The sequence below is a fragment of the Haemaphysalis longicornis genome, unplaced genomic scaffold (assembly GCF_048455015.1).
Source record: "Haemaphysalis longicornis isolate Haplotype H1 unplaced genomic scaffold, Haemaphysalis longicornis Haplotype H1 scaffold_8, whole genome shotgun sequence".
NCBI classification, from domain to species: Eukaryota; Metazoa; Arthropoda; class Arachnida; order Ixodida; family Ixodidae; genus Haemaphysalis; species Haemaphysalis longicornis.
This window is the reverse complement of record NW_027526445.1, coordinates 156496592-156510558: the sequence shown is the minus strand read 5'-3', so window position 1 is coordinate 156510558 and position 13967 is coordinate 156496592. Positions and strand designations below refer to the sequence as shown.

The 13967-nt window shown below is 42.7% G+C and overlaps 1 protein-coding gene across 1 annotated transcript in view; it reads right to left on the bottom strand.

Moving 5' to 3' along the window:
* LOC144148547 (papilin-like) overlaps nt 1-13967 on the bottom strand; it is a 91625-nt gene that overhangs the window by 70001 nt on the left and 7657 nt on the right. Inside the window, exons 3-8 of the mRNA XM_077680068.1 lie at nt 12335-12379; nt 10519-10563; nt 8137-8181; nt 5894-5938; nt 3384-3428; nt 3139-3230 (exon numbers count right to left, since the gene is read on the bottom strand). Of these exons, the coding sequence (XP_077536194.1) occupies nt 3139-3230; nt 3384-3428; nt 5894-5938; nt 8137-8181; nt 10519-10563; nt 12335-12379 (317 nt within the window). The remainder of the gene's footprint in view (nt 1-3138; nt 3231-3383; nt 3429-5893; nt 5939-8136; nt 8182-10518; nt 10564-12334; nt 12380-13967) is intronic.

Here is a 13967-nt window from a genome sequence, read left to right as displayed (position 1 = left end):
CATTTGTACTAGGGGGCTGTTTTCACGCTACATAAAATAATTTCTGCATAAAATATTCTGGTACTCTCGATGTACTCGCATTATTACAATAATAGGGTTTTTCGACTTCTATCAGGAAATTATCAAAATCCAAAGCAATCTATAAATTTCCTCATCTTGCGGAGGGAGCGTAACAAAACCAACATTTCGGAATAAATAACAAGGGATTCTCCTGCTAGTGTTGGCAAGATATTTTCAGCCAGCCACTTATTTCCATCATCATTTATATATTCAGCCCCTTTATCCTTTGAACGATCTCCATTTATCCTCTCTTACTCATCTTCACTGTCTTAACAGAGGTGTCCCAAGAATTCTCTTGTCCCTTAAACTGGTTATCATCTTCCCTCACTATCAGACGCGCCTAGGTAATCGTCCTGTTACTTAGGAGGTCCAGCGACATATGTGATCATAGGAGAACACATTTATTGCACTCCTTTCTTTTCAACGACGGGTAACACTTATGCGTAATTTCCTCACGGGAGATACAAGGGAAATTTTTTTAACAGCAAACTTAAGGAAGAATGGTTCCTGCCACCCTTATAACGTACATACGCAGTTGTAGCTCTCTCTCTCCGAGAAAATTGTTTTACCCCAATAAATATATGTTTAGATAAATACGTTGATATAATGTTCCAGTACATACGTGCCCAGAGGGGAAAGAAGCTCTCTTGTTAATTCCTGACGTCGTTGGGTAGCATAGCCAAAAAAAAAAGGTTCAGTAGGGGTTAGTGGCTGCACACTGGCTGCCTGCAGGGGTTCTGCGAACTCGCATGAGCGAGTTCGCAGAACACCTGCAGGCAGCCAGTGTGCAGCCACTAATCTTGTACAGATTAAGACAGTGAGTGGAAGCTCTCTTCACGATGGATTTCGGTCCTCATATCAAAGAATCATTTGTTAATGTATGTGTATTGGACGATTTCTAACGAGGTTTTTATTTTTTGTAGCACAAAACATGATTAAACAAGGGAACAGCGCAAAAAAAAACGTTTCCTGATAATCAGGCACGAGGCGAGTAGGACAGCCCCAGACTTCTGGGCTTTTACCAACGAAAAGCACAAGACAGTACACTTGCCTTCTCCTTTCAAATTTTCCTTTTTTTCTTTCGTGCGTTTGGGCTCTGGAAGACCAATAAATATATTATCAATTAGAAAAGAGACAGTTACAACAAAAGAGTCTATCTTAAAGCGGGAGGGTCTGATTCTAGTAAATATTTTGTCACTTAAAATGACTGGTGTTCAATAATTCCCTGACTTCCCGTATTGATAGAAACTGGAGGTTCGGGAAGGATCCTTTAAGGCAAATTGCTAAGGTTCATAGTAATCTAAAAAAGGATGAGCTGTTTCGAATGCGAGAACGAAGCTTATCTTCAATGCGTCTTATTTCCGCGTTTGTAGTATCCTCAAGACACAATGGTGGTTATTTTTCTGAAAAGCAGGTCTGCCGCATTCTGTTTGATTCTGATTTTATTCTCACAAAGGAACGTCATCGTAATAAAAAGGTTATATTCTCGCCATTTATTTTTTCTAACGTGCTACAACTATGTTTAAAACCTTTGACATTATGCCGGAAGTTGAATACAGGACTCAATAAGCACGCTGAGTTTAATAATACAATAAAAATATCAAGATGGTCCAGTTTCTGCTGCACAACACAGGTGAAAAGAGATAAATGAAGCTTCAGATGTGGACCGGTGGTAAGGAAAGTATCGATGAAAAGGCAAATTAATATGGTTTAATTTACGCACTAGTCTAAAAGTCAATATTTATTAAGCAGTATCGTGTCATCAGGCATTTGTTGCGGAAACTTTAAAAGCTCATTTTCTCTCCACCGCGTAAATTAACATTTCCCCAATGGAGCGCTTCAGCATTGCTTCTCAGGTATACGTAACGAATGATTCATGCTTTCCTGCGCAGTTCTTAGTCCCGCGTCTACAATAGTACCGAGAAATTCTAAACATGGATGTCTATTGAGTTTTCAATTGCGATCGTTGAAAACTGTTTTCCGGTAAGCCTAAATTCTGGCCTTCTGAAAGTTGACTAGACACTTTTAAAATGATATCGGTATCCGCTCACTTTGGTGAAGAAAACTGTTCCAATGCAGAGAAAACTGTGAATGAGTTCACTTTGCCTAGAATGGTGTAGCAGTAACAGGCGCTTAAGAGAACAAAGAAAATTAGTAATGTTGCTCTTGAAATTGAAATAAATCCTTACCAACTACCAAACGTAGTTGTTATCGTCATAATATGCCGCCCGTTTGCGTCTACAAAGACCTACCTGAAAGACTTCCAGGAACCGCTTCTATCCTGCACCGTTTTAAGCCAGTCCGCGTATAACTGGCGTGGCATCCTTTCATAAAATGTTTGGTCTTTCCTTACTGTTGCCTGTATCTTTGGTCAGAAATTCTGCTACTGATGTCATTCACTAATATCCAATTTGGTGCTTAATATTGCCTCTCAACGTGACTTCATTATTTTGTGTAAACGAAGATGTCTTGCAGTGGTATGTGCTCCCTAACTGTAGACGGCAGTGTCCAGTCCATAAGCATTACCCTTACGATTCTTCTTTGCATCGCTCGTTCAAACGACGAGGTTTTAAAGAAAAGCTTTCGATGCCTCATTGAGGATGATGGATGTTGTGCCCAAAGGCACTGCAGGAAACCTCACTTCACACAACGGGCTTTACCAAACGACGATGAGAATGCGCGAGGGACAATCAAGTGCCTTAACAGTAAAAAAGACCTCCCATGGCCGGAACGAATCTGGGTCTCTCGCGTTATGAACCCGACGTCAACCCGACTGCGCCATTCTGACACGAATGAAGAAGCTTTGATTTTTTACTTCGACATTGACTCAGGTTGCATAGACGAAACCTTCACATTGTGATCGCCTTTTTGGGGTGTTCAGTGAATTACAAATTTGTGTGACTCGAGTTATGTCTAGTACGTAACGCTTGGAGTCTTTTTCTTTCAGCGAAGAGAGAAAACCTTTGTTTTACCACAACGAACGCCCCTGGCGCTCCCAATCTGGTGCCTCCACAATGCCGCACAAAACCGTTTCTGGCATAAAGCTAAGGGCAGCTTGTTTAGAGCTACAAGACTGACCTGGTGAACTAGTAATTTCATGCTCTTGAGCGCCAAGCTGATGCTGTCTGCAGGAAAGCTGATGTTGTAATAATAAGCAGATATTCGGTAAACTGCATTAAGTGTAAGATTCGTTAACTGTTACATTGTGTTTTAAAAAAAGCGCATACATAAACAACAAATCTGACCGATAAGATGCTCACCAATAAGTAACCTGAGAACCTGTCGCAACTTTACGATAAGAGGGCGCTGATCTGCCTACTTGCCTTCTTCTTTGGTATGGTCTGCATCCTCCTTGGGTTGTTTCTGCCCTGGAAAACGAAGAATATACATCACCAGTCAGAAAATCGAAAGTGTAAACCAAACATATCGTACCACAGAGCTCGCGTATGTTCTGTTGCTTACGAATATTACGATTCCATGTTCCCAATGCACGGACAGTTTCGAAGGTCAGTGGCGGTAAGAAAACGATAGCCTGCGCAAACTTGTCGGCTAATAAGTCATTTTAAACAGTCTAAACTAATTGGTATTCCAGTAAAAAAGTAACCGTCAATTTTTCTCAACTTCTTTGCCCCTTTATTTGTCAAAACATATAATTTTCTCTATTTCAACGTGACTCTCATTAGCCGCGTGGTGTGTGGTTTCACTTCATTGTATTCAACCAATAGATAACGCACGAAAGTTGGGCCGTTAATCAATGGAAACAACGGGTGTGATGAACGAAGAACGGCATAGCGCGAGTGTGGAGCCAAACGTCAAGACGAGCCCCGGGACGGCGGCGGCATAGGCTGATGTGGCGTAGCACTGCGACCGCACATTTCCTTCTGACTTGTGCGCCCTTTGCGCGTCTTCCTTACGCGTTGCGCCACCGCTTGAACACAAGGGAGAATTGATTGGGACGTGAGTGGAGAGCCGAGGTGAATAAAAAAACAAGATGCAGGGGGAATGGCCATGACAGCATGCCAGTAATCGTGGCCAATAACAAAGCGACAAGAAGCCAATGCCGCTTGGAAGCTAGCAAACACGGCCACTATAATGGTTAGCGCATGAACTACGGCAAGTAAGGCGTGTGAGAAGGTTGCGAAGTACCCAAGGTGAGTGGTTTATTAAGACACAGGACGTCGTGCATAAAGATCCCAGGGTCACGTTTGCGATAACAAATTTATTGGAGCTCACACAATAGGACAGATAGGAATATAGGCCATTTGCTAGTTGTATATAAAACGTCCCTCAATGGTAAGTACGACGTGCTACACTGACCCGCTTTTGGCCTAATTCATGTATGGCCACAAACATTTTCGAAGATCGGAGAAGTTTTAAATAGGTCTTAGCAACAATAGTAAATTTGGTAGCACAGTGCAAAATACCAGTAGGGCACAGTTGTTGCTGCATGGAATAAGAGTAGAACATCTCAATACCACGTATTCCCGCAGGTGCGAGGAAGTAACGAGTGAATTATTGATAAGGAGAGCAAAACTTAATATGTAATTCCGGGAAGAGCTATTAGGGAATAAATAGAGAACTAGTAAAAAAATGAATTTAATCTGAATGCAAGAACCATTCCGCCAAACGGAGTATTGAGACGTGAGACTGCTACCTTGAATTTTTTCAAACCATTTTCTTTATTTTGGATTCTGATATAATACTTTTCGGTGTGCCTAAATGTCAGGTACAGCTCTGAAGTATCAAAACTTCTAGTGCAAATTTTTTTCTTCCCTCACACATCTAGAATTAAAAAAAGGTTGATTTTCTAAACATTCTAGCCTAGCGTTTCCAAACGCAACACTCCTAGAACGTTTGCTGGCATGGCATAAGAAAATTATCTCACGGGAATAGTTTTCAAAGAATTTTATGCAGGCTCCTACATCCGCAAACCGCGAACCGGTAAATATCACCTCTTTGAATAACAAAAGGGGAAATATCGCCTTAAGCTTAATAAAGTACATGCACAAAACTTCTGGTTTTAACCGTTGTCGTCATATAAAGTGCAATTATATCCAACACCGCCAGTTCTATACACACCAATCACCTTATTTTGCGCTGTCCAAAAGCAATAGTCTTTGGAATGATGTTTTCTTTAATTTATCCTGCTAGTTCTGATGAACAACTGCGTTTACGTGTACCAGTTTTCTATCCAGCTTCTGCCCCGGTACCTCATTTCTGTATAATATTTTTCGATAGAATTATTTTTTTTTTCTAATATCAGGTAAGATGTCTTCCATCCAATATTGCCCGTAACCCATGACGTCTCCCTGTTTTCCTTAATACATAGCCTGGTGATTCTTACCAAGTCATATAGAAATGAAGTTTTTTTAAAGGTGTTTATATATTAACTTAGCTTTTGGGACACAAAAGGTCACTAATACACGCATTGCTAGAAAAATTTTCTTTTTAAAGACGGCAGATTTCCATCTTGTCACTACCTTGAAGGGCTTGCCTCTTGCGTTCACTTGCTGTGGCCACCTTAAAATAACCTACAAAGACGTTGAGGAAGCACATTCAAAGCAGCACGTTTCGAACTATCATTCAGGAACGGACTACGCATGCAGTAGGCACTCATTCAAAACAGTTGTTTATTTAACAATCTAGAAATATTCATTTAATCTACGCTGAATATACGATTTTTTAGTAGTTTCGTTGCATTTGCACCGATTCAAAAAGAAACATGTGATCGAAGCGGAAATACGTGGGCCTTAAAATAATGCCGCATACAGGAAGGGTAACTAAACAACCGCCTTATTTTACCAGCTGATAAAACTGGTCTGCCTATACTTGCCTTTTTTGGGGGGTTTCACGTCACCTTCCTTGGCTTTTTCCTGCTCTGAAGGACAAACGAGTGTGTCTGTCAGCAGTCACAATAAAAAAAGCGTTGCAGCAAAATTTTAGGGCCTACAAAGCGGCCATGATGTTTGTATTTTGTCGCTTAAAAAACAGTGTCGTTTCAAGATCAACCAGCGAGTGTTTTGCTACAAAATTGTGGTTTGAAAAGTATGGCCTAACACGCATCTAACGGATTACATGCAGTTACATAAGCTTAACCTAACCCGACCACTGTGGAACAGAACCCTTCGTTGATGTCTCGCATTTGCTTTGCCAAATTTCTCAAACGTGCAGACTAATGCAAACAGCTCTACACAGTAGGTGTACCAGGTTTCCTATATTATGTAGTTGTTCTCAATAATTAACGCCTGGTAACTGCCACGCCAAACTACCCACGGGGTGTTTGCCAATTGTGCAGCTTGAATGTACGAACCATGATCGGCTGTATAAATAGCGACGTGCCCATGGAAGCTGGTGACAATACGCGCCAGTACGCAAAAAAGTGTTGTTTAGGGTCGGGGCACTGCGTCAGGTGGGGCTAAATATAATTCCCAAATGAAAGGAAAATTTCTACGATAATTCCCAGCACAGTGCTTTCTTTTTGCGGCTAGAGCAGGTTGCTTGCGAACTAAGACCTTTGTGGGGAAGTATTCACAAAATGATGGGGTATGCGTGGTCTGCGGAAAAGAAACAGAAACTGTGCGGCACATAGTTTTAGAATGCGAGGGTATCCGTCCAAATCTACATGAGGGAAATATTCGGTTTCCAAAAGCCCTGAGATCGTTGTGCTGCTGAGTACGAGGTCGCGGGTTCCATTTCCGGCCCAAAAATGCTGTTGCATAACTGAGGTAAGACCTTCGGTTTTAAGAACGTTATTGCATGGCTAGTATATAACAAACTGAGTTTATAAAAAGCAAAATCAGCATTCAGTAGCAAGCATTCTCCTATTGTCAGGCACCTTTACCGGAATGCTCTAAAAGCATTTATTAATGTTTACAGCCGAATAGTAAATCCCCACTTTGCACACAAGCCACCCTCACCTCGAAGATGCCAGTGCTCTCAATTCGCCAATAAAACATTCCTAAAAATATTCTGAATGTTGCGGACTTCTTTTAAACACGGACACCCCACAAATGTCACTAAGCCTTACTACACTTCTGGTCTCCTGGACGTTACAACTATCCAATATGACAATAATATGTTCAATTTGGAGACATGTCGGGATTCAGTTGGGAAAATACAACCTAGGTAGTTACTCATCTGATCTCACACGAATTAAGACAACCAGATTGAGCTCCGTGCAAGAAGGCTTGTCAGCAGAGAAGCTGTTCTTTCTCGAGGCTTTCATGAGAGGAGGCGAGGTAGTGCGAGAGCAGCGATGTGGAGGGGCCATAACCTAGCCAGGTGGAGAGCAAGCGCCAAGCTCACGTGCAGCGTAGTGAGGAGGGGTGGAGCTGGTGTCAAACGCAGGTAGTCAAGGAGAGGAAGATAATAGTCGGCCGATTGTAGAGCGGTTGCCCAACAGACGGGTCAAAGGAACGCGCATATATCAACGTTTGCGCTCAGCGGTCGATTCTCGAATGTTCAAAAAAAGCGTTAAGTCGTGCCCTCTCCAGAAGACCCTGCTAGTCGGAAGCCCCACCGAGCGTTGGCGTGCGATTGGGAATCGATCTGCTGGCTTTGGGACGCTTTATATACTTTGGTTTTGCGATTAGGGAACACCAGGCTCATTCACTTTTAACATCAGCGTGTGCGACATTATGTCAGTGAACCTAGGCTGATTTTTTCATTCAATCTGGAACTGCACAGTGGATCAATAAGAATACAATACATAACCATTTTTGCAGAGGGCAACACACTTGTATATAACACCGGTTTCGTACTTATAGCCTTATCTTGCCTCGACCGAAAAGCATTTGAAGAAACCTATTGTGTCATTCTGAAATCTTAACTATATATTTTTACCTCTATGTTTTTTGTGAGAAGTTTGAGTCCGCAGTTTTGAGAGGTAACTAGTTGAAGCTCACCTCAGTGTTATAGACAAGGGTGTTGCGCACCGTACTGCATTTGTAGCACGACCCACAGGAAACAATGGTGTCAAAGCGAGAATCCGTCTTAATAAAAGCATGCGCAGAGATGAGACGCCCTCTAACTATGTCCAGCGCTTTCTGTGGCTAGAAAACTGATATGCCTTCTCACCTTTTTCTTTTGATTTCGCACCATCTTTATTTGTTTGTTCCTGCCCTGGAGGACGAAACAAATATCATCAGTAAAAAGAAGCCAAAGGTATTGCAAAATGTTATATGCCCCGAAGCAGCACTTTCATATATATTCTGTCGTGTATAAACAGTATAATGCTTAGTTTGTGTAGTGGTCCCTTCCCTGGTAAATCGCCACTCGAAAAGACTGAGGAGCGTTCACAACGTTCTAACGAAGTTGAACTAGCCCACGTACGTTTGGCTCCAGAACAAAACGGATTGTCAATATAACGCATTTTGCCTAAAAGCAGTGCATGCCAGGAAACATTTTTTGAAGCTAGGATTTCGTTCCAGATAGCACGTGTACCAGTCTTGTAAGGACTCCATAGTCCAGAATGCTCACACCCTGGCTTCCTGCACGAGCACTATACAGACGACATTTTTCACGCAAGGTCCGAGTTCGTCAGGCGGTCCACCCACTGCCCGTTGGCATGGTGGGAAAAAGGTTATAAAGGAGTTTACTGCTGGAATTGACATTGACTGCTGGCACTATTAAGGTGGTGTAACCTGACGGGGATAGGCAGTAGGCCCATGTCATGCGGTACTCCTTAGTCTATATTTTGTTCACGAGGGAGCTCTGGGGCCTGATTTTGTTTGTACACACCGTAGCTTAACGGCTTCATGCCAAGTGAGCTAAGCACCAGAAGGAGAATATTTGCCGCAGCTAACTACCACTTCCAAATGAAGAATAGTGCCCATTTTAATACGAAACATATCCCGCACTCACCATGCGATGTTGCCTATTCCTAATAAATAGAAGTGTGACAAATCCATCTTGTACTGCCACTCGTCTTAGTCATGTATGTGTATTGGTACAAACATTTAAACTGATATAAGAAGGTATAAATATGTGGTGAAAACAATGCCAGAATCCGTATTTTTAGCTAAGACCCAGGGCCCGACCGACTGCCTGACTGACAGACAGAGAGACAGACAGACAGACATACAGACAGACAGACAGATCGATTGAGACTGTCGGGTGAGACCGACAAGCTCGAGATGGACTTGCTAGTTAAGTCGTCGGCCAACAGGCCGACCGATCGACTGACTGACCGACTAAGCAACAATGAACCGAAAGCAATAGCCACAATCCTGATACATAAAGACTTTCAAATCCGATGAAATCACTGGTAAAGGAGACCGTAGATTTTGCAACTTTTGTTAACAGATTTCAGGAATGCAAAGCCAACTATGCACGTCTTAGTAGTGTCAATACTTAGGGAAAACATCCGCTACTTAGAACAATATAAAGGACAAGTAATGCCCATTAGATACAACAAAATGTTCAGCGGAAATCCATTTGCGGTCATCACAGCCACAGGAACCCGTCTGTGCAGTCAACAAACGCTTCTTTAATAGACTTATTTTTGCTCCAACCCTTTGCTGTCCTGAGACAGTTCTTCGTAGAATGTGCTTGTCCCTCCATGAAGTCATGCCTTCCTCTAGTGCCAGCACTATCTCCGTTCCTATCCGGCTACCCACTTGGCCCACCGGTTCTAAGCTCTCCGTATAACACTTCCTGCCTATGTACAGCCGCCCACTGCCTTAGCAGGCGCAACGATTTATCCACTTATTGACTTCTACTATCTTGATGTAACGCCATTTAGCTGCAAATGCTGCAATGTTCTCACGTTCCACAGCCCACATAAGTCCTAAAGGTTCCTTTAAACAGTGTTCTGTGTTAATTTTTAGAATATGTCCACTAGAGTCTAATCTGCTGTTCCAGCTAAGCCTGTGCACACGACTGTACACGTCATTGTACTTTCTTGAGCTGTGCCTGCTTCTAGATCTTCTTTTAACATTCCACGTTCTTTTTATGTCAAAAAACTCTACGGAACCGTTCTTCTTTCCGTACCTCGTTTAAACGATCTATTTTTCTCGGAGGGTTTATAAACTTTCAGTGTTTATGAGACACTAGTGATCAGCGAAGAACCAATTCTTGTGTGATTTTTTGATGACGTCGGCAACGAATTTTTCTCGCCTGAAAGAAGATGGCCCATACGGTATTCTGCTGTACTGCTTTATGATACAACTGAGAAGTTTTAAGCACCCAACTTAGAAAAGCAAGGTTTATCCACAATTCTGGCGCGGAATAACGATGTTCCTTGGGCAATGTTTCAATACATCTTTTTTGTTTCTAATGAAGAGAGGTGCATTCAAGCTATATATTATGCACAACACTATTAACCTAATCGCGGGCCAGCTGAAAAAAAACTTTCTTACAGATATTTTCTTGTTATCAAAATTACTGTTAGTGACAAATTATTTCAATAAGAAGGGTTTGGTGCCTTTACCTTATGGGAACAATGGGTGGGATACTTACCTTTTATTTTCTTATCCACAACCTTTCGTTTTGTTTTTTCTGCTTCTGGATAACCAAGAAATATATCAGGAGTCACAAAAGACAATCTAAGAGCAAACGTTAAGAGCAAACGTAAGAGGACCAGTTTCGTGTAAATTTTGCCGCTTGTAACGATTGCCATTTCAAGCTTTCCTTGCATTGCTTGTTTCAGGCCCCCACCGATGGTCTGGCCACCACCCGTTGTTGGAACTGACTAAGATTTTGAGGGAGGCGACACTGTGTGCGGGTTAGTGACTACGTGATAAGATTCTCTTTTCTTGTCCAAGTAGTGGTCGGAATCGGTATCCATTTATTTACTGTAGGCTAAGGCATGAGATGACCACGTATTCTGGTTTAATTAAGAGCCTCTGTTTGCGGTGGCAAGGAATCATAGCGTAAGGTTTAGTTTGCAACACTCTTATCCGAAGCTCTTATCCGAATAGAGAACATTCATGCTGAACGACAGATTGCCCTCTCTACAGTGCGTGCTGGTTCAGACTTGTGCTCACCAGTGTGTTCCCCTCGCACATTTTGTTTGAATCCTCGCGATACAGAAGTTTTTTGGCAATAATCTCAAGGTAAATAATCTTAAACAAGCTTTCTGGCAAAACGTAGTGCACTTAGTTCTAACTTCCCCCAGAGAACTTGAGAGAGGAGGCTAATTGAAGCTCGAGGTAAGTACTAAAACGTAAACTTCTGTCAGGTCTCTCTACCTCAGCCGTCGCCAGGGTTAATTGCATCCTAGCTAAGGCTAGCATTCGGCCACCTCGGCTGCTGGAATTTCTGGCTTCAGGGCAGATTTCGGCAGAAAAGTCTCCTAACGTTTAATTTCTTAATATTGTACTTGCTGAGTGTATTTATGCCTTCGTTGCTACCGTAGGCGATGGAGTTTTCTACAATTTGGGAGCGTGGAGCTGAACTCAATCAAATAAACAGTTCTTTTACAGTTTTACAGGAAAGAACGCAGTTTTAATACCGGCCGCGGAGGCAGCTTTTATGGGGGAGGGGAGAAGCGAAAATTATCGTGTTCCGAGATTTCAGCGCACGTTAATGATCACGAGGTGGTCAAAACTAATCTGAAGCGTTCTACTAGGGCACGCATCATAGCCCAGGTATATTTTTGCATCGTTAAATCTCACAATCAATCAATCAATTTATTGGATTTATGGCGCCAACACACCTGCACACAGAGTACAACAAATAGAAGCTGAACTGAAAATAAAGCGCTTGGGTGAACAGCCGAACAAGAAAAAGGCAGCTGATAATGACTATGCTCCCTAACACAATTTGCGCGACATGCAAACTGAAGTCTTCTGGATTGTGGCGCGTGGCTGCTGTGCCTCAGGAGGTAATCGCATGGTCAGCAAAATAGCGGTGGTGCACGCTACTCTGCCGTTATATCGCAGTGCGTCGCCGGTACCGACAATGTTTTTGTAAATCGTCTTTGAACCTCTCGCGAAAATGCCACGTGGGTTGGATGAGCCACGAACGGAGGCGGAGCGTCTGGCGAAGTGCGACGGGAGGGCGCTCCCCTACGTCGGCGCATGGTTATAGTGTGCGGGGATGGAAGTGAAAGAGACGACGCCATAGCAGTGCGTGCCACCCTCCCTCTAACGCTTCCGCCAGCACTTTTCTTCCACCAGCACTTCTTTCTGCATTCGGTGTCTGGTTCGCTCCCTCGGTTACGCGGACATACCTATCGCCGCCGCCACCAAACCACTGTACTAGGCGCCAACGTGCTAAACAATAAAAGTGTTCACGTCTTTTGCAAACTAGAAAAACTAACTTGACTGCTTACCATTTTCTCCCGAATTGTCCGTGTCCTCCTGGCTTTGCTCCTTCTCTAAGGGTGCAAGAAACGAATCATCAGTGCTGAAACTGAAACTAGTTGAACGGAAGCGAATGCAGGCCGGAAAGTTTCCGGGTCGTATGTAGGGTGTGACCTGAGAGTACTGGCGTTACAAATTCGATTTAAGCAGATGTTTCGCTGTTATGCTGCGATTCCAAAAGGCATTTTAAGCCACCCATTAAACATTGTAAATTATTCTAAATTGAAAAAATTATTCAAGGCTGCACAGCTGCCCGATCGTTAACGTTTGGTAATTTTACCCCCTTTATGCTCTTCATAAATATTGGCGCCTATTTCAATTAGCGCTACGTTTTCCGTATGGCGGATGTTTGTGTTTGTATTTTCAAAAGGTAGCACCGCCGTAAAAGCAAGGTTCAACACCACTCACTTTTTTCGTAACCTGATATATATGAAGGTGGAAAATTTTCTGAATATAGGGCTATTTAAATTATCGGCTCGAATTCAATTACTGCATTTACCATTACAAAATACGGCGTCAGTAATGTCTTCTCGTTCCACATAGCACGCGTGGGTGAGAGCTTAAACATGCAATACAGAAGCTAAAACACCTAAAAGCGACAGCGTAACTAATAAAAACTATCGGACAACAACTTGCTTGAGACGGCTTTGAGGGAAGAAATACACAATGAAGGCGTTAGAGGCGTTCTTCTTGCCCGTGCAGGCTAGCTGTGCACACCAGAAAAAGAGAGAGGTTTCCTCTGGGCGGCAAGTGCTTGTTATTATATTTCGGTCTAGGTTGGTGGAGTGGGAGATCGCGCATTTAATTCTAGAGACAATTTTAAAATTCCTAAAATATGTATCTAGCGCTTGGTTTGCGGCCTCAAGTTACAAAAAAGCATTATCGTTATGAGGCCAGCATCCAACTCTGGCACCATATGTTACCCAATTGTTGTAAGTGTTGATCAATGGACGATTGTACTTATTTTCTCTAACCCCTTCATTCACGTACTGCAGCGTACGGCAGGTCTCAATCACATACTGCAAAACCAGGGGCATCTTGGAGACGCCTCTCGGTTCATGTTGCAAACACTTCAGATCGTTCTTTTCCCCTCGAAGTAAGTTCTCCGCCTTTGTCACACCTTAACATGTTACTTTCTTGCACACACTCCTCGATTTGCTGGGCACACAAAAGACTGCGCATAGCTCTTGTGCGCTGGCAGATCCCAGATCACTTTAGAGGGACGGCCTTTTTTTTACTTTTTGTATGTCTTTTTTGCTTCTTTAATACGCGCTCTTGACACTTTTCTCAGCACCGGTCTGTCCCATAATACAGGTTTATTCCCACATTCCATGGATATTAGCCGTTTCTGTGGAATTCCAACGTGTTTGAACAGGATTTCACAGCTCGTAATTTTTAAAATTGCACCAGTCAAGACGTTATAGCGGCTCGTTTCAACATCAAGACACTGATTCAACAGCGAGCAATTCTTTCCAACCCCGTGTATTGTGCACCGTACATGCAGGTGTATTAACCACTATACAAACAACTAACAGTTTTAAACACTCTTGGAGTTTTGCTAATATCTGAAATCCAAACGAAGCTGACTTGTTCGAAACTGCT